The 25,666-nt window shown below is 41.8% G+C and overlaps 1 protein-coding gene across 1 annotated transcript; it reads right to left on the minus strand.

Annotated features, from left to right (window-relative positions):
• Positions 1 to 7,183: 7,183 nt before the first annotated feature.
• On the minus strand, positions 7,184 to 25,307 carry RASL10A (RAS like family 10 member A). Its single transcript, XM_073630602.1, has 4 exons — positions 25,129 to 25,307; positions 24,078 to 24,397; positions 14,655 to 14,776; positions 7,184 to 8,375 (listed from the first exon to the last, which is right to left on the minus strand). Exons 2-4 carry the CDS (start codon positions 24,342 to 24,344, stop codon positions 8,114 to 8,116), a joined length of 651 nt encoding a protein of 216 aa, XP_073486703.1. The 5' UTR covers positions 24,345 to 24,397; positions 25,129 to 25,307; the 3' UTR covers positions 7,184 to 8,113.
• Between the last annotated feature and the right edge of the window lie 359 nt (positions 25,308 to 25,666).

Here is a 25,666-nt window from a genome sequence, read left to right on the forward strand (position 1 = left end):
GGTGATCTGCGATTTTTGTTAGGACTGCGATATTGCGGCAGACAGATTGGACAGTTTTGACACTATTTTGGGACTATTCACATTTATACAGCGAACAGTGCTATAAAAATGCACTGATTACTGTATAAATGTCACTGGCAGGGAAGGGGATAACACTAGGGGGCGATCAAGGGGTTAAATGTGTTACCTAGGGAGTGATTCTAACTGTGGGGGGAGAGGACTGACTGGGGGAGGCGACCGATCGGTGTTCCTCTGTACTGGGAACACACGATCGGTCTCTTCCCTGACAGGACGTGTCTACAGACACAGATCCACGTTCCTGTTCTGTGACCGGCAATCGCAGGTGCTCGGCGGACATTGCACCAGCCAGGCATGCACATCGGCTTCCAAGTGATGCGGCGGTGCGCGCGTGCCCCCTACCTGCTGGGAAGACGAGGACGTCATATGATGGCTGCCCAGGATAAGAGAGACACATTGCGGCCGTCATTTGACTATAGGCGGGATGGGAAGAGGTTATATAAAGTTCTTTCTTCAGCTACTTATAGGGAATCTGTGGGACAGAAGTATGGTAGCTGCAGTTACTGTCTTGTTTTTGAAGATGTAAGCTCTATGGCTGTAATTCTTATCCTTATTTCACTACTAAGTGAGTAACAGTGCATTCTTGTTCCAAGTCAGTGATTTATTAAGTGGTGCAGAAAGGATTGGGATCAGCCATGGAGCTGGCTCCTGACAGGCCCCCTTTTATGGGAATATGGGAATGTAGAGACAATGGGGGTTATTTACGAAAGGCAAATACACTTTGCACTACAAGTGCAAACTACAAGTGCAAAGTGCACTTGAAATTGCACTGAAAGTGATTTTATTATCCAATCGTGTGCAAGCTAAAATGCTGTTTTTTATTTTCCTTGCATGTCCCCCTCGGATCTACAGCGACTGCACTTCTATACTGACCAATGAATAAATTAATGCTGACATTTAGCACCTAGTGATTGGACTCCTAATGTAATGGTTGTTAACTATGACTGCATTTCATTACTTTAAAAGAGGAAGTAAACCCTGCTGGTTTTACTTCTTCTTTATTGCCCTGCAAAGGTAAAGCATAATGGGCTACTATGCATCGCATAGTAGCCCATTATGTGTCACTTACCTGAAACCGAAGTCCACGATGTCACCATTGTCCCCACGAGCTTCCGGGGCCGCGAACTCCGGCTCTGTGACTGGCCGGACTCGCGTGACGTCACTCCCGCGCATGCAAAAGTCGCGTAGGAGGAGCCAGTAACCCCAGTGCTGTGTGAGCAGGAAAAAGCTAAGAGAGGAGACTGAATATATCCCTCAAAAAACCTTCCTAAATGTGATCTTATTGCAGGGCATGTGTGAGTGCAATTGTGTTTTATTACCCACATGTCGTTTTTAGTTTATTTATTTGCGCAATGAGGTATGTCCTTTCTTCTATTTGAGTGAAATCGATCTATGAAGGATTGAAAGCAATGAAGGTATGAAAGCAATCCACAACAATGAACAACATCAGGGACTACACACCTGATCATTTGGGTATCGTTGTCCTTTTGTGTTTTATCTTACAAATGAGTGGTATTTGACTTTTTTCCCAGTATCTCCAGAAATCTACAACCTTTTGGAAGAACAGTAATTAATTTATATCTAGTGTGGTTTAGAGGACACTTATATATGTTTAGTTTATTTATTTTTTATAGGATCACATCCTTTATTGGATCACATTATTTATTGGATCACTGTGCTATATTAAGGTTGATGGTAGCGCTTTATTAACTTTTTATATAACCAGTCACGGCATGACCCCTATTAGAAACAGCACAATGTGCCCTTTCTAAAGGGCGCATGTGCCGATGACAACAGCGCTCGGCTTTTTCGTAAATATCTCATAAACCATGGAGGTTTAGGAGATATTTGCAGCACCTACAGGTAAGCCTTAATATAGGCTTACCAGTAGGTAAAAGTTATTGTATGACCACTTTAAAGGACACCTAAATGGGGGCTGTCATTATGGACCTCCACCTGGCTTTTTGAGTCACTGGCCTAGACAAAATACACAGTAAATAAAGTCAAAGTAAAATTAGGGCTTCTAATCTGCACACTTGTTCTAGGTAAGGGACTCAAAATTTACTAAAGCCAGCGGATCAGCATGATAGCTAGGCAACTAGCATTGCAGATGCAAAGTCTTAAAAATTAGAGCAATGGAAAGAAGAGGATATATCTATAATATACAAAATTTGTAATAGTATACAGTTTTGTTTGGATCAAAATTGTGGAAGTTCTAATAATAATCTGGGATACCCAAAACAACCCACATTCCTGTATTCAGTGTTGTTATAATTAGCAATATCTGGTGTCTTTTCATTTAAGCTCTCTTTTTAAAAAAAAAGTAGAAGTCTAGTCAAATACTGACAATGCTTAAACCTGCTCCCATCCCCATTCTAAGCCCTATAGTAACTATCCTGTAAGGAAAGATGTCTATACCTACCTATTCTGAGGGTGCTCCGGTCCGGTCACATGATCGGCTCCCAGTGGCGGCTTCAGTGTAGAGGAGGGACAGCTGACAACAGAAGCCCCATAGTAAGCCTATGAATGACATCATCACCCAGGCTCTCACCTCTTCACTGAAGCTGCCGCTGGGGTGATCATGTGACTGGACCGGAGCTCCCTCAAAATAGGTAATAGTAGACATCTTTCCTTTACAGGGTAGTTAGATTAGGCGTATGCCCTGTACACACGGTCGGATTTTCCAACGGAAAAAGTGCGATCGGATTGTGTTGTCGGAAATTCCGATCGTGTGTGGGCTCCATCGGACTTTTTCCGTCTGAATTTCTGATACACAAAGTTTGAGAGCAGGATCTAAAATTTTCCGACAACAAAATCCGATCGGTTAAATTCCGATTGTGTGTACACAAATTCGACGCACAAAGTGCCACGCATGCTCAGAATAAATTAAGAGACGAAAGCTATTGGCTACTGCCCTCTTTATAGTCCTGACGTACGTGTTTTACGTAACCGCGTTCAGAACGATCGGATTTTCCGACAACTTTGTGCGACCGTATGTATGCAAGACAAGTTTGGCCCAAAATCCGTTGGAAAACATCCGACAGATTTTGTGGTCCGAATGTCCGATCAATGTCCGATCGCGTGTACAGGGCAGTAGAACTGAGTTTGCCCCAGTAGAAGGACTTCTAGTCCGAAACATGTCGAGATAGGATTAACTATTTGTTTCTGGTACCACGCTATTTTCATTGTGATCACTTTTAACTTCCGTTGGTGTCATTTGGACTTTTTATTCTGTCTGGTTTGAAATAAACCTATTTTTGTGGATTCAAGCACCATGTGGGGTCTTTTCATCCTTTTGCATGTCCCCACACTGGCTGAGTGAAAGGTACATTTTTCCATCTTACATCTGCCGGGGAGGTCCCCATACCTGGACTCGGAACATGCGATTTCCCCAGATCGTCTACGATTGCCATAAGGGATCCAGTGGAACCTGTCGCACACGCTTTTCCATCAAGCATCCATTTGGATCGGCTGATCCACAAGCCCGTATGACACCTAGCCGTATGGCAAACGTGTCCAACAGTTCCGGTAAGCATATTTGCTCCTTCTATCTCCATCTGTGGATATTGAGTACCGGAACATCACCCTTATGATCTGCATGGCACCTATGATCATTTCCTCATTTATTTGCAACACACATTGTTCACATTGTCAGGACACTCGTGTGACCATAGTGTTCACTTAGTTGGATATTCATATGGTCTTGGACTGAAATATTAGTCTGTTATTTATGAGAATCACTTTCTCTCCACTTATGGTTATCACGCCATCACGTTGCACGTCTTATTGTCACATATTTAGGAATCACCTAATATGAATATTTGTGTTTAGCGCTGCATTTTTTATTCTAATATTTTCCACATTGTCACGACATTGTTGATGCTGGCTGCTATATGTGTCATCTTATTTCCTTTTTATAGTAGCGCAACAATATCGTAATTTTATTTGTTCATAGTTAGTAATTGACTGGACTTCTACTTTTGAAAGATTCTCATAAATCATTTATTGGATGTGGGTAATGATGATATTATGAGACATTTGCTCTACAGCTAAGCCCAATCAGGGTGAAAAGTGTCAGAGGGACTTGGCCAAGATTTGAGAACTGTAGCTGGAGCCTCCATTGTTTACCAGCACATGTGGCTGATTATGGTGGAGTGCCCCTAAGCTTGCTGTTATGGTTGTCTCATGGAGTGAAACGTGCTCCTGGAGGGACTGGCACCCACTGTAGAAGAAGAAATGATGAAATGGCTAGCAGGAGGCTTTTGAGCAGCGCTGTCTTTTATATGTGGTCACAAACAGATATTTGCTGTCATAAAGATCTTGTATTTTACAATATACAAATTGTGGTCCAAATAAAACTGGATGTAGCTAAGATTTTGTGTGTGTTTTTCAGCTGCAAGAGATGTGCATTGTTAATGTAGTTTCATGGTGTCATCTGTTGTCCTGTACACACAGCCTATAGTAGAGTAAATCTTCACTTTCTGGTGTACGTTTCTGTTTGTGTTCAAACATGAGGCACGCAGCATGGCACTGCACAGGGTAATGCATGACCTCTGTCAACAGTCTAAGAACTGACACTTCCTGTGAAGAAACTATGTACCCCACAATTCGTGGGTCTCTCAGTCTAGTACTGTGCAGGTGAGAATCAAACAGTAATTAGATCTGACACAGACGCAAACAGGCAGAACAATTAACAGAGAGACCACCATATAGTTTTTCATCACATTAGCACCCCCACATTTGTGATGCAAATGTGGCAAGGCATGGATTTGATGTTGTGTGAGCCAAAACAAGAAGTTTCCTGTTCCTTTAGCTAATAGGGACAAGCTAAGGGAAAGAATACATGGGCATAGGGGAATCGATCGGGTGTGACACTACAAACTGCAGCCACAGCATGTGAGCCCATCATTACAAGTTAGGGCAAGCAAACGGCAGAGTAAATATAACTACACTATTACAAGTTAAAACAACAAAAACAATTGAAAGTGTACAATTCCTTTAAATAAGACCATCTGAACCAGAAATGATAACTGAACCACTTAGGGGACACACCTGTGAAACCCTTGAGCTGCATTACTGATAATATAATTTTGGTCCACAAAGATGCTTCCTCACTATTTTACATCAAACTAAACCTACATTGATGCATGCTTCACATAAGAAGGTGTTACTCAACTAATAATATAACCTAATTACAAATACTTGGTGTTGATCCACTTTTTCATTTCAACACAGGAAATATTAGCTGTCCGTAAGTAACAACTGAAACGTAATAACCCAGTAATAACCCAGTAATAACACTTTTTCTGGCTTTTTGATGATTATTTATTTTTTCAAATATTGCTAACAAGTCTTGTGGAAATGATTCAAATGCACATATCAAATAATATCCTACAAATTTTCTATGCATATATTTTGGTATTCAAAAACCAGGATGACATATAATATCTATGCTTAGCTTAAATGGATATTAAAGCTAAAAACAAAAATACATTATACCAGTCCATAGATGTGGTGTCTGCATTGTTTTTTGTTTTTTAGGCTTTTTTTCCCTTTATGTTCACCTGTCAGTCTGGCCAGTAATTCTGTTATCTTTAGCTTCCTTTAACCCTTTCCCGCCTCCCAGCTGTCTCACAGCTGGGAGGCAGAGGCGGGTATTCGGGTCATGTGAACACTGTGACAGCAGTCACATGATCAGAAAGCTACCGATCACAAGTATGCATCGGGAGCTTACCAATCCCCGTCGGCTATTGTGCTGGGAGCGCTCTCTCAGCATGGTACAGTCAGGTCCATAAATATTGGGACATCAACACAATTCTAATCTTTTTGGCTCTATAAACCACCATAATGGATTTGAAATAAAACAAACAAGATGTGCTTTAACTGCAGACTTTCAGCTTTAATTTGAGGGTGTTTACATCCAAATCAGGTGAACGGTGTAGGAATTACAACAGTTTGTATATGTGCCTCCCACTTTTTAAGGGACCAAAAGTAATGGGACAATTGGCTGCTCAGCTGTTCCATGGCCAGGTGTGTGTTATTCCCTCATTATCCCATTTACAAGGAGCAGATGCTTTTGCAAATGCTTTTGCAAATGCTGGAATCTGTTGCTGTCAACTCTCAATATGAGATCCAAAGAGCTGTCACTATCAGTGAAGAAAGCTGAAAAAACAAAACAAACCCATCAGAGAGATAGCAAAAAACATTAGGTGTGGCCAAATCAACTGTTTAGAACATCCTTAAAAAGAAAGAACGCACCGGGGAGCTCAGAAACACCAAAAGACCCGGAAGACCATGGAAAAGAACTATGGTGGATGAGCAAAGAATTCTTTCCCCGGTGAAGAAAACACAGATGCGACCAAGATCTACTTGTACCAGAGGGAAGAGAAGAGTATGGAGAAGGAAAGGAACTGCTCATGATCCAAAGCATACCAGCTCATCAGTGAAGCATGGTGGTGGTAGTGTCATGGCGTGGGCATTTATGGCTGCCAATGGAACTGGTTCTCTTGTATTTATTGATGATGTGACTGCTGACAAAAGCAGCAGGATGAATTCTGAAGTGTTTCGGGCAATATTATCTGCTCATATTCAGCAAAATGCTTCAGAACTCATTGGATGGCTCTTCACAGTGCAGATGGACAATGACCCGAAGTATACTGCGAAAGCAACCAAAGAGTTTTTTAAGGGAAAGAAGTGGAATGTTATGCAATGGCCAAGTCAATCACGTGACCTGAATCCGATTGAGCATGCATTCCATTGAATGTTATGCAATGGCTAAGTCAATCACGTGACCTGAATCCGATTGAGCATGCATTCCACTTGCTGAAGACAAAACTGAAGGGAAAATGCCCCAAGAACAAGCAGGAATTGAAGACAGTTGCAGTAGAGGCCTGGCAGAGCATCACCAGGGATGAAACCCAGCGTCTGCAAAGGATTTGCAACCAAGTATTAAAAAGTGAAAGTTTGATGGATGATTGTTAATCTGTCCCATTACTTTTGGTCCCTTAAAAAGTGGGAGGCACATATACAAAGTGTTGTAATTCCTACATCGTTCATCTGATTTGGATGTAAATACCCTCAAATTAAAGCTGAACGTCTGCAGTTAAAGCAGATCTTGTTCGTTTCATTCCAAATCCATTGTGGTGGTGTATAGAGCCAAAAAGATTAGAATTGTGTCGATGTCCCTATATTTATGGACCTGACTGTAAGTTGTAAACACAGGGCCATGTTAAGGCCCACCCGCCAAGAGGCCGCATATATGCATACGGCTGGCGCCAAGGGGTTAACAGACCAAGCTGTCCAGCTAAAGTGTGATTAGGAAGGTTGAGACAAACCATTTACAAAGGACAGGGGTACTTACAATGATCAGCTTTTATTTATTTATGTAAAACTTTATCCCAAAAGGTAAAGAACTGTTTACTGTAACTGCCTAAAGTTGTTAGCATGAGTTTGGCTTTAATTTAGTGAAGTCCATCTAAATCTGCTAGAGCATCTAACACTACCTTCCCCCATGGATTGACTATGATGCTGTCTAAAGATGTCTCCATTGCTTCTTCATAGAATGGAGACAACCTAATGCAGGAAGTGTGTTACTGGCCAAATCATCAGAGGAAAATAAAGGGAAGGGAACTTTAATAAGAAAAAAAAATGCAGTACCACATTTAAAGATTGGTAAGCTACAAAATATTAATATTTTGGTTTTAAAATTGCTTTAACATTATTTGTAAATGAACATAAACCCCTAAATCTTGCTGGTATATAATGAACGGTCACTGGTATGGCAGTGCTTTACTCAGTGTTAATGAGGGAGCCCTTTTCTTTTTGTGTGACATGACAGAAGATTACTTGCTTCTATGCATGTTCAGAGGTCTGCGATTTGGCTGTGGAGCCCTTGTCTCACAGACATACAGACTGCGGCTTCCTCACTCCAGCACATGACTGAGAAGACCTCAAATATAACATAGAAGCTTGAACCCCCTTAGTGATGGCAGTGTCTTTGTAACTTTGAGGCAATTCTGCTTCTAAACTAGTTAGCTCACATAAGGCTGCAGCGCTCTCTGTGCAGTGCCCCCTGCAGGCAGATGCTGGGAGTTTTGATTCTGCTTCTTGCAGTGGTGCTGATGAGAAGTTCCTTGAAGAGTAAGAGGATGTGCCAGTTATTGCGAGCCGAACACTCCAGGTATCCACATTTCCAGTTCTTCTTCACCAGTACAGAGAGAACATGCCGTGGGGCGAATCGAAGCTTCTGCTTGTCTCTCTTGTTTCCAACCACAACGATCACTGGGGGCTTACTTGTGCTACAGAAAATGACATGCAGAAAACAGTGTGAAATATTTGCTCTGACAGATACACCAACTGAGAGGCAGAGGGCACTATGCATTATAGATGTGTTGTCATTAGTACTGTTTAAGGTGATTGTAACTAGTCCTAAAAATGCAACTGTTGGTGCAAATAAAAAATAAAAAAGTATCAGGAGATATTGTTAATAAACATAAGCCAAAGGATCAGAACAAATAAATGCACTTATTATATGCCACATCACTTGTCTTCAGTAGGTACCTCTGCCAATGCTTTTTTTTGCTTACTGCAGGAGGAAATGACAACACATCTGTTCTTGTCTTCTGTTCTAGTTATGTACACAAAGAAACACACAATAACAGTATTATTTTAACACCTAGTGGTGTATTTAACAAATGTTTGCATAGCAATTCACCCACTGAATGCGCATGTACATTTGTTTTGTGCAAATGGGGCAAAAAAATGAATGGTATTAGGCCATTTCATCTGCTGGTCAAATGTTCTTTGTTGATTTAAGAACTGAAAATACTGCACATGGCCCCAAGATGGCGCTAAGTGTCATAGAAATGTAGTATGATATTTCATGCCAACTAGTGGCCAGTGTAGTATTTTACGTTTTAAATCAATGAAAACCCTGAGCAGCACAGGAAATTGCCAATAACATTTATTTTCTGCTCCATTTGCACATAACAGATGTACAAGCACTTTCACTGAGTGAATTGCTATGCAATTTTTTTAGAAATACATCCCCTTGTGTATGATATAATGATAATAATGGTCACACCTGGACTCTAATTCATAAAACTCGTGAATGTATAAACATGAGGCTTCCCATTTAGGTCATAAGAAATACAAATTTCTTTAACATTAGATGAGCACATTATGTATAATATACAATATGTAATGTTCAATAAGAAAGTAGTTTTGTATGAGCCAATCCCTTTTTTCTGTTAACAGCTATGTATTCCATTACTAATCACTCTAAATATAACTCATGAGCCAGCATGTGATAACATTGTAGTTGATATTTTAAAGGGGTGACATCACCACTCTTCAGATAAAATCTACATATGTAATTAATAATGTACAAAATGACAGTCATCATATACACAACTGAGAATCAGATCGCTGTTTTTCAAATGTTTCTTAGTCAAACCCATCCTAGGTCTGTTAGATCTATACACTAACTTTTATGTGGATATTCAGATTGTAGGCTCAGTTCACTAGGCTATGATGAACATACTTTGGCATGATGGATTATAGTTTTTAAAAATATCACATCTTAGTAAAACAACATTGTTATGGTGTAGAATACATGCACTATAGCATTGAGGATTTATAATCACTGATTTATTTTCACCGATGGAGCATCACAGCTATCCCGCTGATATTACATATTGTATATTGTGACAATGCTGTGCCTTGTTAGTATCAGAAGGGTTAGATCTCACCCAGATGTTACTTATGCAGGTTGAGGGGCTCCGACATAGCTCTTCTGAGTGGATTAAACTGTTTTTCAGTTTTCTCCAGGATTGGTAACTACTGGATTGGATTCAGGAGCCCAGAGACTTTGTAGAGACTTGGGAAAGATGAAGCCTCCAACCCTGTGTCCAAATTTTACTGGAAACTAGCATCCTAATTGTGCAGGTATGCACAGTTTTTTTAGTATAGTGGTTGTCTATGGTTCAGGACTCCTTCCCTGGAGACAAGCTGCTGCACGAGCAGTATGTCTGAACATACCCTATGTAAGTGTCTCTTCTGTTCAGGCAATCTGACCAGGCCGTCGCCTGTGGGAGGTATTAAGAGTGTAATTAAGCAGAAGCTTGTGCAGCTCCAAGTTGGGCAGTTTGTCACAAGGCTAAATGAGATGATGTGGTGGGTATGTGCTGAGACAGGTTCAGGAACTACGCAGTCTGGTTAACCAGGAGGCTGGAAAATGTATTTGTCATTGTGCTGCTGAGAACCCTGTGAGGGTAACCTTTTGTGATTTATTAAACTTTACTTTTGAATAAAAGTGCTGAAAAAGCCCTGAAAAGTACTTTATTGGCTGCACTGAAGTTAATCAAAGGCATCACAATTGAGCTGAGTAATATATATATATATATATATATATATATATATATATATATATATATATATATATATACTGTATATACAGTGGGGACGGAAAGTATTCAGACCCCCTTACATTTTTCACTCTTTGTTATATTGCAGCCATTTGCTAAAATCATTTAAGTTAATTTTTTTCCTCATTAATGTACACACAGCACCCCATATTGACAGAAAAACACAGAATTGTTGACATTTTTGCAGATTTATTAAAAAAGAAAAACTGAAATATCACATGGTCCTAAGTATTCAGACCCTTTGCTCAGTAGAAGCACCCTTTTGATTTAATACAGCCATGAGTCTTTTTGGGAAAGATGCAACAAGTTTTTCACACATGAATTTGGGGGTCCTTTGCCATTCCTCCTTGCAGATCCTCTCCAGTTCTGTCAGGTTGGATGGTAAACGTTGGTGGACAGCCATTTTTAGGTCTCTCCAGAGATGTTCAATTGGGTTTAAGTCAGGGCTCTGGCTGGGCCATTCAAGAACAGTCACGGAGTTGTTGTGAAGCCACTCCTTCGTTATTTTAGCTGTGTGCTTAGGGTCATTGTCATGTTGGAAGGTAAACCTTCGGCCCAGTCTGAAGTCCTGAGCACTCTGGAGAAGGTTTTCGTCCAGGATATCCCTGTACTTGGCCGCATTCATCTTTCCCTCAATTGCAACCAGTCGTCCTGTCCCTGCAGCTGAAAAACACCCCCACAGCATTATGCTGCCACCACCATGCTTCACTGTTGGGACTGTATTGGACAGGTGATGAGCAGTGCCTGGTTTTCTCCACACATACCGCTTAGAATTAAGGCTAAAAAGTTCTATCTTGGTCTCATCAGACCAGAGAATCTTATTTCTCACTATCTTGGAGTCCTTCAGGTGTTTTTTAGCAAACTAAATGCTGGCTTTCATGTGTCTTGCACTGAGGAGAGGCTTCCGTCGGGCCACTCTGCCATAAAGCCCCGACTGGTGGAGGGCTGCAGTGATGGTTGACTTTCTACAACTTTCTCCTATCTCCTGACTGCATCTCTGGAGCTCAGCCACAGTGATCTTTGGGTTCTTCTTTACTTCTCTCACCAAGGCTCTTCTCCCCCGATAGCTCCGTTTGGCCGGACGGCCAGCTCTAGGAAGGGTTCTGGTCGTCCCAAACGTCTTCCATTTAAGAATTATGGAGGCCACTGTGCTCTTAGGAACCTTAAGTGTAGCAGAAATTTTTTCGTAACCTTGGCCAGATCTGTGCCTTGCCACAATTCTGTCTCTGAGCTCTTCAGGCAGTTCCTTTGACCTCATGATTCTCATTTGCTCTGACATGCACTGTGAGCTGTAATGTCTTATATAGACAGGTGCGTGGCTTTCCTAATCAAGTCCAATCAGTATAATCAAACACAGCTGGACTCAAATGAAGGTGTAGTACCATCTCAAGGATGATCAGAAGAAATGGACAGTACCTGAGTTAAATATATGTCACAGCAAAGGGTCTGAATACTTAGGACCAAGTGATATTTCAGTTTTTCTTTTTTAATAAATCTGCAAAAATGTCAACAATTCTGTGTTTTTCTGTCAATATGGGGTGCTGTGTGTACATTAATGAGGAAAAAAATGAACTTAAATGATTTTAGCAAATATAACAAAGAGTGAAAAATAAGGGGGTCTGAATACTTTCCGTCCCCATTGTATGTATATATATATATATATATATATATATATATATATATATATATATATATATATATATATATATATATATATATATATATATATATATATATATATATATTTATTAGTTCAAGCTAAGTATATCTCATATAGGGTTTAACAGTTATACAGTTATGAGATCCGACCTGCCCCCTCCCCTGCTGCTGCGATCGATCTGACAAACGCTACTGTATGAAGGAGACAGCTGACTAATAAAGGCAGCTTGTCTCAGCTGTAACACTTTCCACAGACAAGCATCAGCAAGAAGAATGCAGAGGGAGGGGGATGCATCAGGCTCTGCATTCCTCTTGCCATTGCTTGTCTTGGGAATGTGTAAGGAGAGGGTGTTATACCTGGGTAGGAGGTGAGCAGATAAGTGGGAAACAGGGAATGGGACAAGGAGGGGGCCTCCATGTCCTGTGGGCAGGTCAGGGGAGAAGAAGTGATGGGGTAGAGGTTCAATGGTTGGTAGATTTGAGGGGCGCAGCAGAATAAAAAAGCTCAGTTAGAAAGAAGCTGTTAGAGCACATCCATAAGCATTAAAGGTTAAGTTCACCTTTCAAAAAAGAATAAGAACGCATATTTTTGCAGGTAAAATAAAATGTGCATTTATTTATTTATTTTTTATTACTTGAGCCTGTATAGCATTGAATCCCAGATCCCTACTTGTCTGGGATTATATAGGTGGTTTTAACTTGGGGCTCAACTAGAGCCTTAGGTTAGATTACCACTTCTGCTAGTTACAGGTCCAGTTGCATATCAGATTAGAAACCGCTAGGGAGGGACTAAAGCACAAAGTAAAAAGGCTGATTCTGAGTTCCCAGTGCCACACCACAGTTCCTGGGTGTGAGAAACTGCATTCCTGACTGGTTGGACAACAGTTGGAGGATCGCTCCATCACCGCTGATCTTTTCTTAAGGTCTCCAACACAAAGACAGGTGCCGCATCGTTATCATCCTCAGGGTCCCCTGCAACTGAACTTTGCTGCAACATTCATCTGGAGGTATACTTATTAATAACTATATATATCCGGGTATATGTGCACAATTCCACCAGGGCTCCTATCGGGCTCTTTGCTGTGAATACTGGTTTGTACATTGGATGTATGTACTATTATTATTCTTTCCTTGTATAAAACTTGTATTATTTCTATAATGGTATGCATCTATAGGCTTATGGTTAATGTTAAATGCTGGTTGCAGTAGTTCTTCTGCTCCCAATTACTTTGATTAGATTATTGGTTAATTTCCCAGGAAGGGAATCCCCTTTGTTCACAGAGGCCCTGTCCTGGGTGAAGACACTGACAACTTTTTTTTTATAAAATTGACTCTTCCACTTAATGAAGGTTCTGGTTCTCTGATGCCGTGTACACACGACTGGACTTTACGGCATACTTGGTTCGGCGGACCGTAGACCATTGGACAATTCGATCGTGTGTGGGCTCCAGCTGACTTTTTTCCCCAAAAGTTCGACGGACCTAGAAATGAAACATGTTTCAAATCTTTTCGACGGACTCGAGTCCGGACGAAAAGCCCGCTCGTCTGTATGCTAGTCCGACGGACAAAAACCGATGCTAGGGCAGCTATTGGCTACTGGCTATGAACTTCCTTGTTTTAGTCCGGTCATACGTCATCACGTACAAATCCGTCGGACTTTGGTTGATCGTGTGTAGGCAAGTCCGTTCATTCGGAAAGTCCGTCGTAAAGTCTGTCGAAAAGTCTGCAGGACAAAGTCTGCTGTAAAGTCCGCTCGTGTGTACGCGGCATTAGTTACCTATAGGTTTAGTGCACATTCCTGTTTGGGGAGGACCATTTCTCATAACTCCTCCTAAAAGAGGGCAACATATGTAACAATTTTCTAGCCCGATTACTTTTATTTTACTTATGGAAGATTTGTAAGTCAAAATTTGGATTAGAGGACCAGACAAAATTGTTCAAAAAAGATTGGATAGGTTTGAAATAAGATACAGGGATGTGATTCAGAGTTGTCCGAAGGAGGTAGAGTATGCAGGGTAGGATATTTTGTTGCATCTCCCCTTCTAGTCATCTGCCCAGTGTATATGCTTTTACTGTATCTGAAGGGTGGTAGTATTGCATTGATCTTAAAGCTTTAACATGGTTATGAATATCCTTTATGATCTCTAAGAACTTTATGTTTTTCCAAAAAGTGGTATAAGGAAAATATACGACCCAAAACAATGATGGCACTGTCCATTTGGAAGGTAGCCATACTGCGGGACTCTGTGGAATGTATAACTACCAGTAAATGGAACCCAATTGATTATCTCATAAAAGCAATTTACTTTTTTTTTTTTTTATAAATAAAATTGCACAATAAGACTTTTGACTTTTTATGTCTGCATACATTTTCTTTAAAAAGTCCACTATGCTTGTATTGATTTTTTACTATACACTTTATATTAATGAAATGGAGATGACACTTTCACCGAGAATCCCTTAATAACTTTGGTCTATTAGTGAGATCCTGACCTGTCCAAGATTTGCTGCCTCAGCTGCTTCACATGGTGGAAACTCTCAGGGCTGCAGATGTCAAACACCAAAATGAAGACTCTGCTGTTACGGAGCCCCCGAAAACGTGGATCCATCCACTCCTGTAGGACATAAAAAAAAAAAAAAAGGATAAGTGATGTCAACCTTCCCACGTTTGTCACATCAAAATCAATGAGAACCTAATGCGCATAATGGAAAATGACTGCCATTGTTGGACATTGCAAGTAATCATCACCCATACACAGTATATGGGCCATGTACATGAAAATTTCTTATCAAATCAATGGGAGGTAAGAAATCTCTCTACTGATTCAGATCACTGAACTGCTAGTGCCAAATCTGATTCCTCTCCCTGTCCTGATTGACATTTAGCAGCAGTGCCCCTGTACCAAAGAGACAATTCTCTTTTCTGTGGCTGAAAGGGAATTATCACGGAAAAAAAAAATCACAGAAATCTTGAAAATCAATGTATGATAACATGTTGTGATTGTATAAGTCATGTGTTATTGTTTGCAACCTTCCCTTACCTCAAACATGCAGTGTTTAATGCCTCATGCACACTGGTCATTTTTGGATGTTTTTACAGCTGCTGTTTTTGGCTTCAGACGTTTTTTTTCTGCAGCCAGTAAACTCCCCAGCATGTTATTCACAGTGTCCTTGCACACATAGGCTGTTATGAGCAGTTTTTGGCAGGGGCGTTTTCTAGCTGGAAAAAAACTCCAGAACTAGTCAATTTTGAGAGGAGTTTTTAAGCTGTAAAAACCCTATAACTCCGAAAATAGCTTAAAAACGCTGAATAACATGGCTATTCTGCTTTTTTCAGCGTTTGAGCGTAAGCTTTTATGGGAGTATAGTTTTGCTAAAAAAAAAAAAAAAACACTACAGCTAAAAAACACAAAAAAACGCTACTACAAAAATGCTGAAAAACTCACTACAGCTACAGCTTTCCACAGCTAACGTTACTGTCTTTTTTATAATGTCCAGAGTGCATGAGGCTAAGGTTAAGTTCACCTTTTCCTGAAAAATTAAAGGGCAAACTAATTCCAAATATCCTGGCCACCCCTCCGAATCACATTGCACATAGCGGCCCTGTGCTGCTGGTGGTGCTGGTAAAGTGGTCTGTACACCACAATACCCTGCCCTTCAGTGAGTATCCATTAAACTGCTCACAATGGCAAGCGTTTATTGGTCAATGCAGCCATCTGACACTGCTGACCAATGAGGCTTCTTCTAACGGTAAGGTGTCCCTGAAGAGGGAAGCACTTCTCAATGGTCAGCATGGTCATGTGGTCGCAAAATGGTCAATTCTTTTCTGAAAATACATACTGTAACACTTATGCAGCATACACACGGTCGGACTTTTAGAGCGGACTTGTCTGACGGACGCCGACAGACCAAATCTGGCGGACAATCCGATCGTGTGTGGGCTTCACCGGACCTTCAGCGGACTTTTCCAGTCGCAAATCTGACAGACTTTAGATTTGGAACATGCTTCCAATCTTTACGTCGTAACTCCGCTGGACCCAGAAATCCGCTCGTCTGTATGCTAGTCCGACGGACAAAAACCAACGCTAGGACAGCTATTGGATACTGGCTATCAACTTGCTTATTTTAGTCCCGTGTACGTCATCACATACGAATCCGTCGGACTTTGGTATGATCGTGTGTAGGCAAGTCAGCTCGTTAAAAAGTCCGCCCGTGTGTACACGGCCTTACAGGTCTTGTTCCTCTCCCAGCCTGTGACTACACAGTGAAAGGAGAAGCAGAAAACTGGTAGGTTTAACTTTTTATCACTCTGCTCTCTCTCCTCCTATTAGAATGTACCTTGTTAGCACATGGGCACTACATCAATGATATTTCCACCTTCCCCAGTCTAAGCTCTGGTGTACAGGAATTGTAGTGAGGAATCCAGCTGCATTTCAGGTAAATCTCTAAATGATAAATAATTTCCCTCCAAAAAGACAATTAACTGCCCCTAAATTGGAAGTGTAAATGAGCTCTATAAGACTATTCATGTAACAGCTGGCCAATACTCCAACTACTGGGTAGAACACACTACATCAATCAGATTATCAAGAACCCCAGGCTCTTCAGGACATAGCTGTGAGGACTTCGAATCAGAGATGGTAATTGGCATCTCAGGCACATTTAGAGATGGTGGTATATGGCACAGTAGAGGCAAAATATGATTCTGTCTTGGATGGTGCCAAAGTGTGCTTAGCACCTCTGTGACTGTCCACACTCAGGCTGGGGGGGAGAACATTTTGCAATTTCCTTCTATTATTATTTATGCTTTAATCCCTTCTAAATGCTGGGAGGCGGAGGCGGGCTTTGAGGTCATGTGACCGCTGTGCTTGGCTGTCACAGTGTGGTCACATGATCGGACATCTCCTTAACACAAGTATGAATGAATCTGGAAGGAAGACTTGTAGAAGATGGAAGTGCTTGAATTTATGCCTAACCTTATCTGATGGCACTATTGCTTTATTATAAATTGAGTGTTTGGTATCAGGACACAGTGCACAGCAGCTATATTTTGATCATTTATTCATTTATGCTAGCGTAGGTCTCTTGCACCATTTTAACGACTGGTGACCTTAACAGACAATAGGAAAGTGTGGGGGCTGCAAGCTGGGACATTTCAAAAATAGTGTTCCCTTACTGCTAGGTCAACCCACCCCATACCTCCCCTAACCCTAAATTAACCCTTCAATAGCTTCCCCTAACGGCTAAAGAGAACCGGTCATGCTTGTGCAGGAATCTAAGCATTTAGTCTAAAAATTATAATTTTCTGAGTATGAATCTTGAAACTAAAAGTCAGAGTCCCCCTGAGGTCGGAATGCATGAACAGTTTCAGCAGTTGGCTTCACACCCAATGTGTTATAGGAACAATAGGCAAAATGTGTGGTTTACCATTTGTTCATTTAGAATTGCACCCCCATTGCTCAAATACTACCAAGACACCAGGGCCGTAGATCATTTTTTGCTCTGAGGGGGTTCAGCAGCAGGTACTAAGTAAAAGTGTTTTTAAACAAAACAAATTGCGCCAAATTCATAAAGACTGGAAAAAGGAAAAGCTATGTGTTGCTGATAGTAAGCAATCACATCCTTAATTCTATTTTCTCAGATCCTCTTGAAAATCGAACCTGATTTGAGTTTTGTCTTCTTCCAGTTTTTATGAACATTGCCCAGTGAGGTTGGCTATTGTCCAGTCTAAAACCTGGTACTGGCTCAATGAAAAATGAAAAAAATACCTGACGGATCAGTGCCCTCTGCCATTGGACTGCCTATCACAGGATGGTGCACTGTAATAGCCAATCTTACTGGGAAGGTGCAAAGGCAGCACACTCACTGATTTTTTGTTACCCCAGGATACTAGACAAGAGAAGTGGTACTGTGCAGAGTCCATTCATACAGAACGTACCTATAAACTTTTTAGCTTGAGAATGAGGAGCATGACAGGGAAGCAGTATCCTGCGACGTGTGCAGCGCGCCGCTGCAAAAAAGTGGGTATGGCCAAACATGATAGTGGGCGGGTCTTAAGGGACACGGTTAAACATAACCTGGGCCTTCTTGTACCTATAAAATATGCTGAGGCCGAGTCTTCTATAATTGCTGTTGTGTTAGCCTGTTAGGCCCTGACTGTTCACATGTAGTGATTTGGGATTATGGGCAGAATCGCTGTGAATCTGTCCACAATTCCAAATCACACTGCAATGCAGGCAAAACACAGCACATGTGTTTGTGTTCCATTCATTTTTAGTGGTACCAAAACACGGTGTGGTTTTGAATGCTTTTTTTTTGTTTGTTTCAATGGTTTTTATTTCAAGTTTTCACAATTTCCATAGTAAATAAAAATACAATGTAAGTAAACAGTTTCATGGTGATATTTGCAGCATCACACATTATAATATACATAAACTTTTCTATAAGATGGTGCTAACATTTGCCACCTGATATACAACTTGTTCTATTATTTCTAGGTTAGTTCTTTTCGTGTGGGGCCTATGCCGAGACAAGTTTAACGTTTTTATATCTCTGCAATATGACCCTCATTAATGTGTCAAGGTTTAGTTAGATTTGAAGAGAAGAGATGGTTAAACATAAAGAATGATAGGTTGAGAGAGAAGTAAAGGAGTAAAGAGTTAGAAATTTAGAAAGTGACCTCGCATCCCGATCCCCGCCCCCCACCGGACCTTCTACACCGATATGGCTCTGGGGTCCCCTGTTAAGTACTGGACCCAAGGGCTCCAAATCTTTTCGAACTGTTGCATTTTATCGGCCAAGATTGCAGTCAATCGTTCATCAAGCATAATCCAGGAGAGTTTATATTTGAGCTGGTCGAACTGCACAACCGCCGATTTCCATGATTTCACTAATAAAATATTTGCTGCTGTAAATACATATGCTATGAGATGTCTCCGGGATATCGAGGCTGGTTCTATCTCGGCACCCAACAGTGCTTTGAGTGCTTTTTGTGCGATAAATCGCTCAACAATCACAGCAAAAAGACACCACGTTGTGGTGCCAGTAAAAATGAATGGACCACAAACACATGGGCTGCATTTTGCCATGCATTACAGTGTGATTTGGAATCAGGGCACGGTGGCGGGCAGAATCATAGCAATATTTTGCCCACAATCCCAAATCGCTACATGTCCCTAACAGGCTAACAGAACAGCAATTATGGAAGACTCAGTCCAGGGCCTCAATCACCAATTTTGCCAGCATTTTCCACAATCTCAGATACCAGTAGAATGACAGGAAGAAATTCTGCAGCACTGCAGTTCTAAGCTAGCCTGACTGAGGAAGACACAAGGGAAAGAGGGACACACCTAGTGACCTGGGGTGGACTGGGTGGGTCAATGGACAGCAGCCAGCAGCACTTCAGAACATCATCTACGTCCACATGGCAGGCTGGTGGCTAACAGCACCCTTGAGGGTCCAGCTCCTCACCCAAGCAGCAGTCAAAAGGTGGGCACTGCAAGGAGGTGGAGCCAATGGAAATAGAGAGGACCGGTGGGTGGGTAGGTGCCGGTCACTCCCACTCTGCTCAGTGCTTCCTCCTGTCCTGGTGGCTGTGGCTGGACGAGTCAAGAAGACATGATCTCATGTAAAGAAGCCTGGAGGCACCGAGGTGGGGAGGCGGAGCAGCAAGAGCCAGGAATCTCTTTAAAATTAAATGGACCCTGGGCAAACATTTTCAAAATCAGTTTACTGTGGCAGATCAGGCAGCGATTGTGATTGGTTGCCAGAGGTTACAGTGTATCATTACTGCTCACTGACTGGCTGCTAGAGGTTACAGCACAGGTTATGGCTCACTGATTAGTTGCTAGAGGTTACTGCACATAATTTCTGCTTGCTGATTGGTTGCTAGAGGTTACTGCACATTACTGCTCACTGATTGGTAGTGATAGATTACTGCTTATCATTACCACTCACTTGATTGGTTGCTAGAGAATTCAGCAGTGTGACAAAATACCAGCCCTCCTGGGATACAGTTGAAAAACAAATTCTGTTGAGCATGCTGCAGAGAGTAGTGAGCATGACCAGATTGGGTATAAGAATGGCCTAAGCCCCCGTTCACATTGGAGCAACTTGTGCGATTTGACCTGTCACACCCTATTGCTGGCAATGGCAATGTTCAAATGCTGCACTGATTTGAAAAAGTAGTTCCTGCACTACTTATGGTGATTTCAGGTGCAAGTTGCATAGACATCTGTGCATGAAGCCGCACAGATGTCTTCCAAGTCACACCTGAAGGCGCACTCACATGCGGCTTTGAAATCATGCAATTTCAGATGAAGTTCCACGATTTCAAAGCCGCAATCAACGTGAACGAGGACTCAAAGGGGATGATTAAACAGAACCACCCCTTGACCACCTACCTCTAAATGAACAGCTGCATTGTTGACTACACATTGCCGTGACATCAATGCTTAGCTTCACGGTGCCGCTATTCAACTTGCCCATTGATGTCACAGTAGCCGCAGCCACAAGCCAAATGCAAAGACTGCGGCTGTGACTACAGGGAATGACTAGAGACTGTGGATGTGACTACAGGGAATGACCAGAGACTGCGGATGTGACTACAGGGAATGACCAGAGACTGCGGATGTGACTACAGGAAATGACCAGAGACTGCGGATGTGACTACAGGAAATGACCAGAGAATGCGGATGTGACTACAGGGAATGACCAGAGACTGTGGATGTGACTACAGGGAATGACCAGAGACTGCGGCTGCGACTACAGGAAATGGCCAGAGACTGCGGATGTGACTACAGGGAATGACCAGAGACTGCAGATATGACTACAGGGAATGACCAGAGACTGCGGATGTGACTACAGGGAATAACCAGAGACTGCATCTGCGACTACAGGAAATGGCCAGAGACTGCGGATATGACTACAGGGAATGACCAGAGACTGCAGATGTGACTACAGGGAATGACCAGAGACTGCGGTTGTGACTACAGGAAATGACCAGAGACTGCGGCTGTGTCTACAGGAAATGACCAGACTGCGGATGTGACTAAAGGAAATGACCAGACTTTGAATGTGACTACAGGAAATGATCAGAGACTGCGGCTGCAATTACAGGGAAAGACCAGAGACTGTGGATGCAACTACAAGAAATGATCAGAGACTGCGGATGCAACTACAGGAAATGACCAGAGACTGTGGATGCGACTACAGGAAATGACCAGAGACTGCGGATGCAACTACAGGAAATGACCAGAGACTGTGGATGCAACTACACGAAATGACCAGAGACGGTGGATGCGACTACAGGAAATGACCAGAGACGGTGGATGCGACTACAGGAAATGACCAGAGACTGTGGCTGCGACTACAGGAAATGACCAGAGACTGCAGCTGGGACTACAGCAAATGATATAGAATAACAGTGAGTCTACTGTCTACAGGCAGTGTGTAACTATTTGCAGAAAGACCTACCTGGCCAGCGGGCTCACCTCCCACTCTCAGAGGTCTGGGGTGGGATTTCCGCGATAGGGGCGGGGCTTTAAGTGGTCCATGGCGGGGCTCTCAGATGTACAGGGGAGGCACTCTCAGCGCTCCCTCTCTGCTCCGAGCCTCCGAGCACATACAGGCTACATGGGGCGGGGCAGGGCAGGGTTAGAGCATCGATGGAGCTCACGGCCTCGCCACTCCCTGCTGACAGAGCCTCCCTCAGCCCAAGCCCAGCCCAACAGCGCACCCCAGTGGTCGGACGGTGTAACAGCAGGCTCAGGCAGCACACAACAACACCGTGTGTGAGTCAGTGCCTGCCGAGTGCGGCGATGTAGTTGAAACACACATAACATTACTACTTCTGTCTGCAAGGATGCTCTGGTGGGGTTTCAACCCCCCCCCTTAGCTACATCCCTGCAAGGCACCCATGTGGTAGTGCACCAAAACACACATGTTGCATTACAAAACTTTTGCAGGGATGTTTTTCACCTGTAGTGCTGCATTAGCAAAATTAAAAGGCTGCTTTAATGCACAATTATTAGGCTGCCTTTATTTGTACCGCATGGTAACGCAACATAGTGTAATCTAAAGCATGTTCTTTAACATGCCTTAATGAAATGTAAGAGTTTGAAGGGACCCTAAAGCTTGGCCTGTTTGCAAATGTGGAGAAAAACAAAAATGAAGGCATGTGAAAAAATAATTAATTTACTCAATTCTCTCACTATATGTCTTTACAACAGTAGAGTTATGAAAATACAATGTTTTCTACAACGGTGGTCATTTTCTTGTCTGTCACATATGCTTTAACCTACTTTTGACTTCCTTGAAAGCACAGCTCCAGGCAAATTTAAAGCTATATTGTTTTATACAGTTTTGAATAGTGTTAAAACCTCTATCAGGTTTTCTGTTTCAATTGTTTTTATTAATGTTTTAAAAAAATAAAAATAACAAAAGGACTGTGCAGAGCAGCAAACAATCCTTGCTAGCTCTGTATAGACAATGGTACATAAGTGGGGAAACATAACATCTGAAAATCTTGGCAAATAGGTGGGTATTCGCTGAGCTCATGAGTAAACATGTGACCACCATTAGAAGTGGACCGGAATAACATATTTTGTGTTGTAACATGGGTATAAAACCACATAAGAATTGTGGTTACTAGGAAGTGGTCTTCCATACAATCACCCCTTGGATCATAGTGTGGGACAATAAGACCCAAGATATCGCGGTCAAGACCGCCTTGAATCGTAATCCATGAAAGCTGGCCCATCATTAAATAAAGCCCACATGCAGAGACCACGGCTTGCATAGTATTACTCGTTGCCAAGCATTGTAATGGTTCCACAAAGGAGCTCCAGACCCCCAAATATGAACATCAAGAGCTTAAATAAGAAGGAAGAAGGAAAAGCTAAGAGGACGTGATGCCAAGGCTGGCCAAAGTAGAGGGAACAAGCAAAGAGAAAAGAAAGAAAAAAAAGGGGGGGGGGGGGAGAAAAGAGATGGGACCCTCCGGAGATCCAGCTTCAACTTATTCGGACTATATGATTCAGTCATTCGGAAACCTGTAAGTAAGCAAGCCAAGGAGACCATATTTTGTCAAAATTGGATTGTTTATCTCGTAAGACACTCACTATATTTTCATTCAACATGATCCATGTAAGTTTTTATTTTACTATTGCAATGTCTATGATGGGGCTTTTCCCTCTATCAGGTTTTTATTGCTATCCGTGTTTCCACTGGCTAGATTCTCACCTTCCTAAATTGTCCTGGTGATAATAAAAATGCAAATTTTTCACTAAAACAAGAATAAAGGATTAATCTTCCAATCGGGACACTAGTTCTGATGACAACTGTCTAAGAGGAATATGGCTTACTTTGGAGACATTTGCTTTCTCACATCCTGTGTTTGCCTATGAGACTCCAATGGGACAGATATACAAAAAAAAAAAAAACAGTAATAACCAGTCTCCATGCTATCCAAAACTAAAAAGAAATTTGGCTTTAGATGTATGGATGTGCGTTAACCTAACCATTTCAAACATAACCGTTGGCCTGAAACCTCTGTAGTTAACTAATGGGCACTGAAAGGTAATGATCTGATGCCAAAAAGTAACAGAACATAGTGCCACAGGTCACTGGTGTCCAAAATGTTGGAAAGCATTTGAATGTGAATAAGTGCAAATGTATATTTATATCATATTTCACTTTCCTTTACACACTTACATTTCCTGGATACACTGCATATTTAAACAAATAATATGTAAGCACCACCATGGTATGTTTCAGAAATGTTACAGTGTATTTATTTGGTCTGCAGACATTTTAGCAACAAAGAACCACAGGAGATATTCAAATGTCAGTCATTTGGCAGATTCGATGTACGAGTTTGGTAACTTGCGAATATAACCAACCTTATAGTGGTCTCACCTGTCCTGCAGATCCAGGATATCTAGGCAGGTTAGGTAAATCCAGGATGAGCAGCTCATACATCCTCTCGCTGAGCACTGCAGAGGCTCTGTGCAGCTGCCTACTCTCAGTTGGGGTGTATTCCTCCTGGAACTCTTGGGCTACAAATTGCTGGATGATAGAGGTCTTGCCAACCCCAGGTGCCCCTAGCACTGCCACCTGCACAGTCTGCACCATCTTCATACAAGCACACCTGCACCTATCACCTGTTCTTACATCTGCAGCCATCAGCGGCTATTGTCTCAGCATCATGAAATCATGGGGCACCCTTATTCTGACATCTGTAACAGCAAAACAAATGACATTTGGAGAAAAAACATCAGTAGTGCACAAGGATCATAGAAGCATATGTCTAAAAGCTCACTAAGGCAGTTGAAAAATAATGAACATTTCATATGGGTAGAACCATTCACATCCTAAGGATCTGAAAAGATGATGATCACAATATCAGTTATGAGCAAAACAACGTAACATCTAATTATACCTTCATTACAGAATTATAAAAAAAAAAAAAAAAACACTGTTTTCCCAAATAAAGGAAAATGGCAATTCTTTTAAATAGTAGACAAAAATAAATAAATAAATAAATAAATTACACTATCACTAAAAGCTGCTTGTGCATTGATTGAAAGGACATTGATGACAACATAGAAGTGGTAACACAATTACTGTAGTGGCATAAAGGACTATATTTTAAGTAATGATCAGTGGGATCAGCCTTGTAATTTATCAGAATGGAGGATGGATGGATGAGATACTAGCAGCTGCAGTTAGGTCATTAGATGTAGAAGTCATCAGTCAAGGTCATCGCTGCCCTGGTGACTAAAAGCTGTGCTGGGGGATGAGAAAGGGCACAAACATGATGAAAAATACAGAATAGAAAGTACCATTTTATCAGCCTTTCACCTCGATACACCAAGACAAAAAATAAATAATGACTCTTTGTATGGATGGGTCTATATTTTGTCTGCAGTATTAGCGATGGACACAATACATAGAGCCATGTTCTTACCCCCTGTGCCTTTCTGCGCCCAAACTTGACATGCAACCATTAACCTTTAGCACCAGGGACAGCGACAGCACATCCAAGCCAGCATCTTCTTATGACTGTATACCTTTCCCCTCCTCCCCCTGTTTTATTCTTGCTGAGCGCAGCAGGATTGTGGGGCACGTGCTGCAGAATACAAATAAGCCCCCTCCCCCCTTGTCTAAACTGCGGCATCCTATCATCAACACTTCATACTGGGAGACACTGATCGTTAGCATTCTACAGAACTGGTACTCTAACTACTTGACAGTTACCTATAGAGAGCCCACTGCCTGCAACTACATCATAAGAGACCAATGTCCTAAACACAATTCTTCACAATCCCTTCTGAATTATACTGAGATAGTAAAAGCTGTTATCTGACGATCCAGTATATAGTGTTCCAATTTTAATCTGCAATCTCATTTCCTCACAAAAAAAAAAAATAGAAAGCGTAAACGTGTTATTATAACTAATAATTTTCATTACGGTTATATTCTATGATATTTCTTCTGGAGTTCCA

The sequence above is a fragment of the Aquarana catesbeiana genome, linkage group LG01 (genome assembly GCF_042186555.1).
Source record: "Aquarana catesbeiana isolate 2022-GZ linkage group LG01, ASM4218655v1, whole genome shotgun sequence".
Classification (NCBI taxonomy): domain Eukaryota; kingdom Metazoa; phylum Chordata; class Amphibia; order Anura; family Ranidae; genus Aquarana; species Aquarana catesbeiana.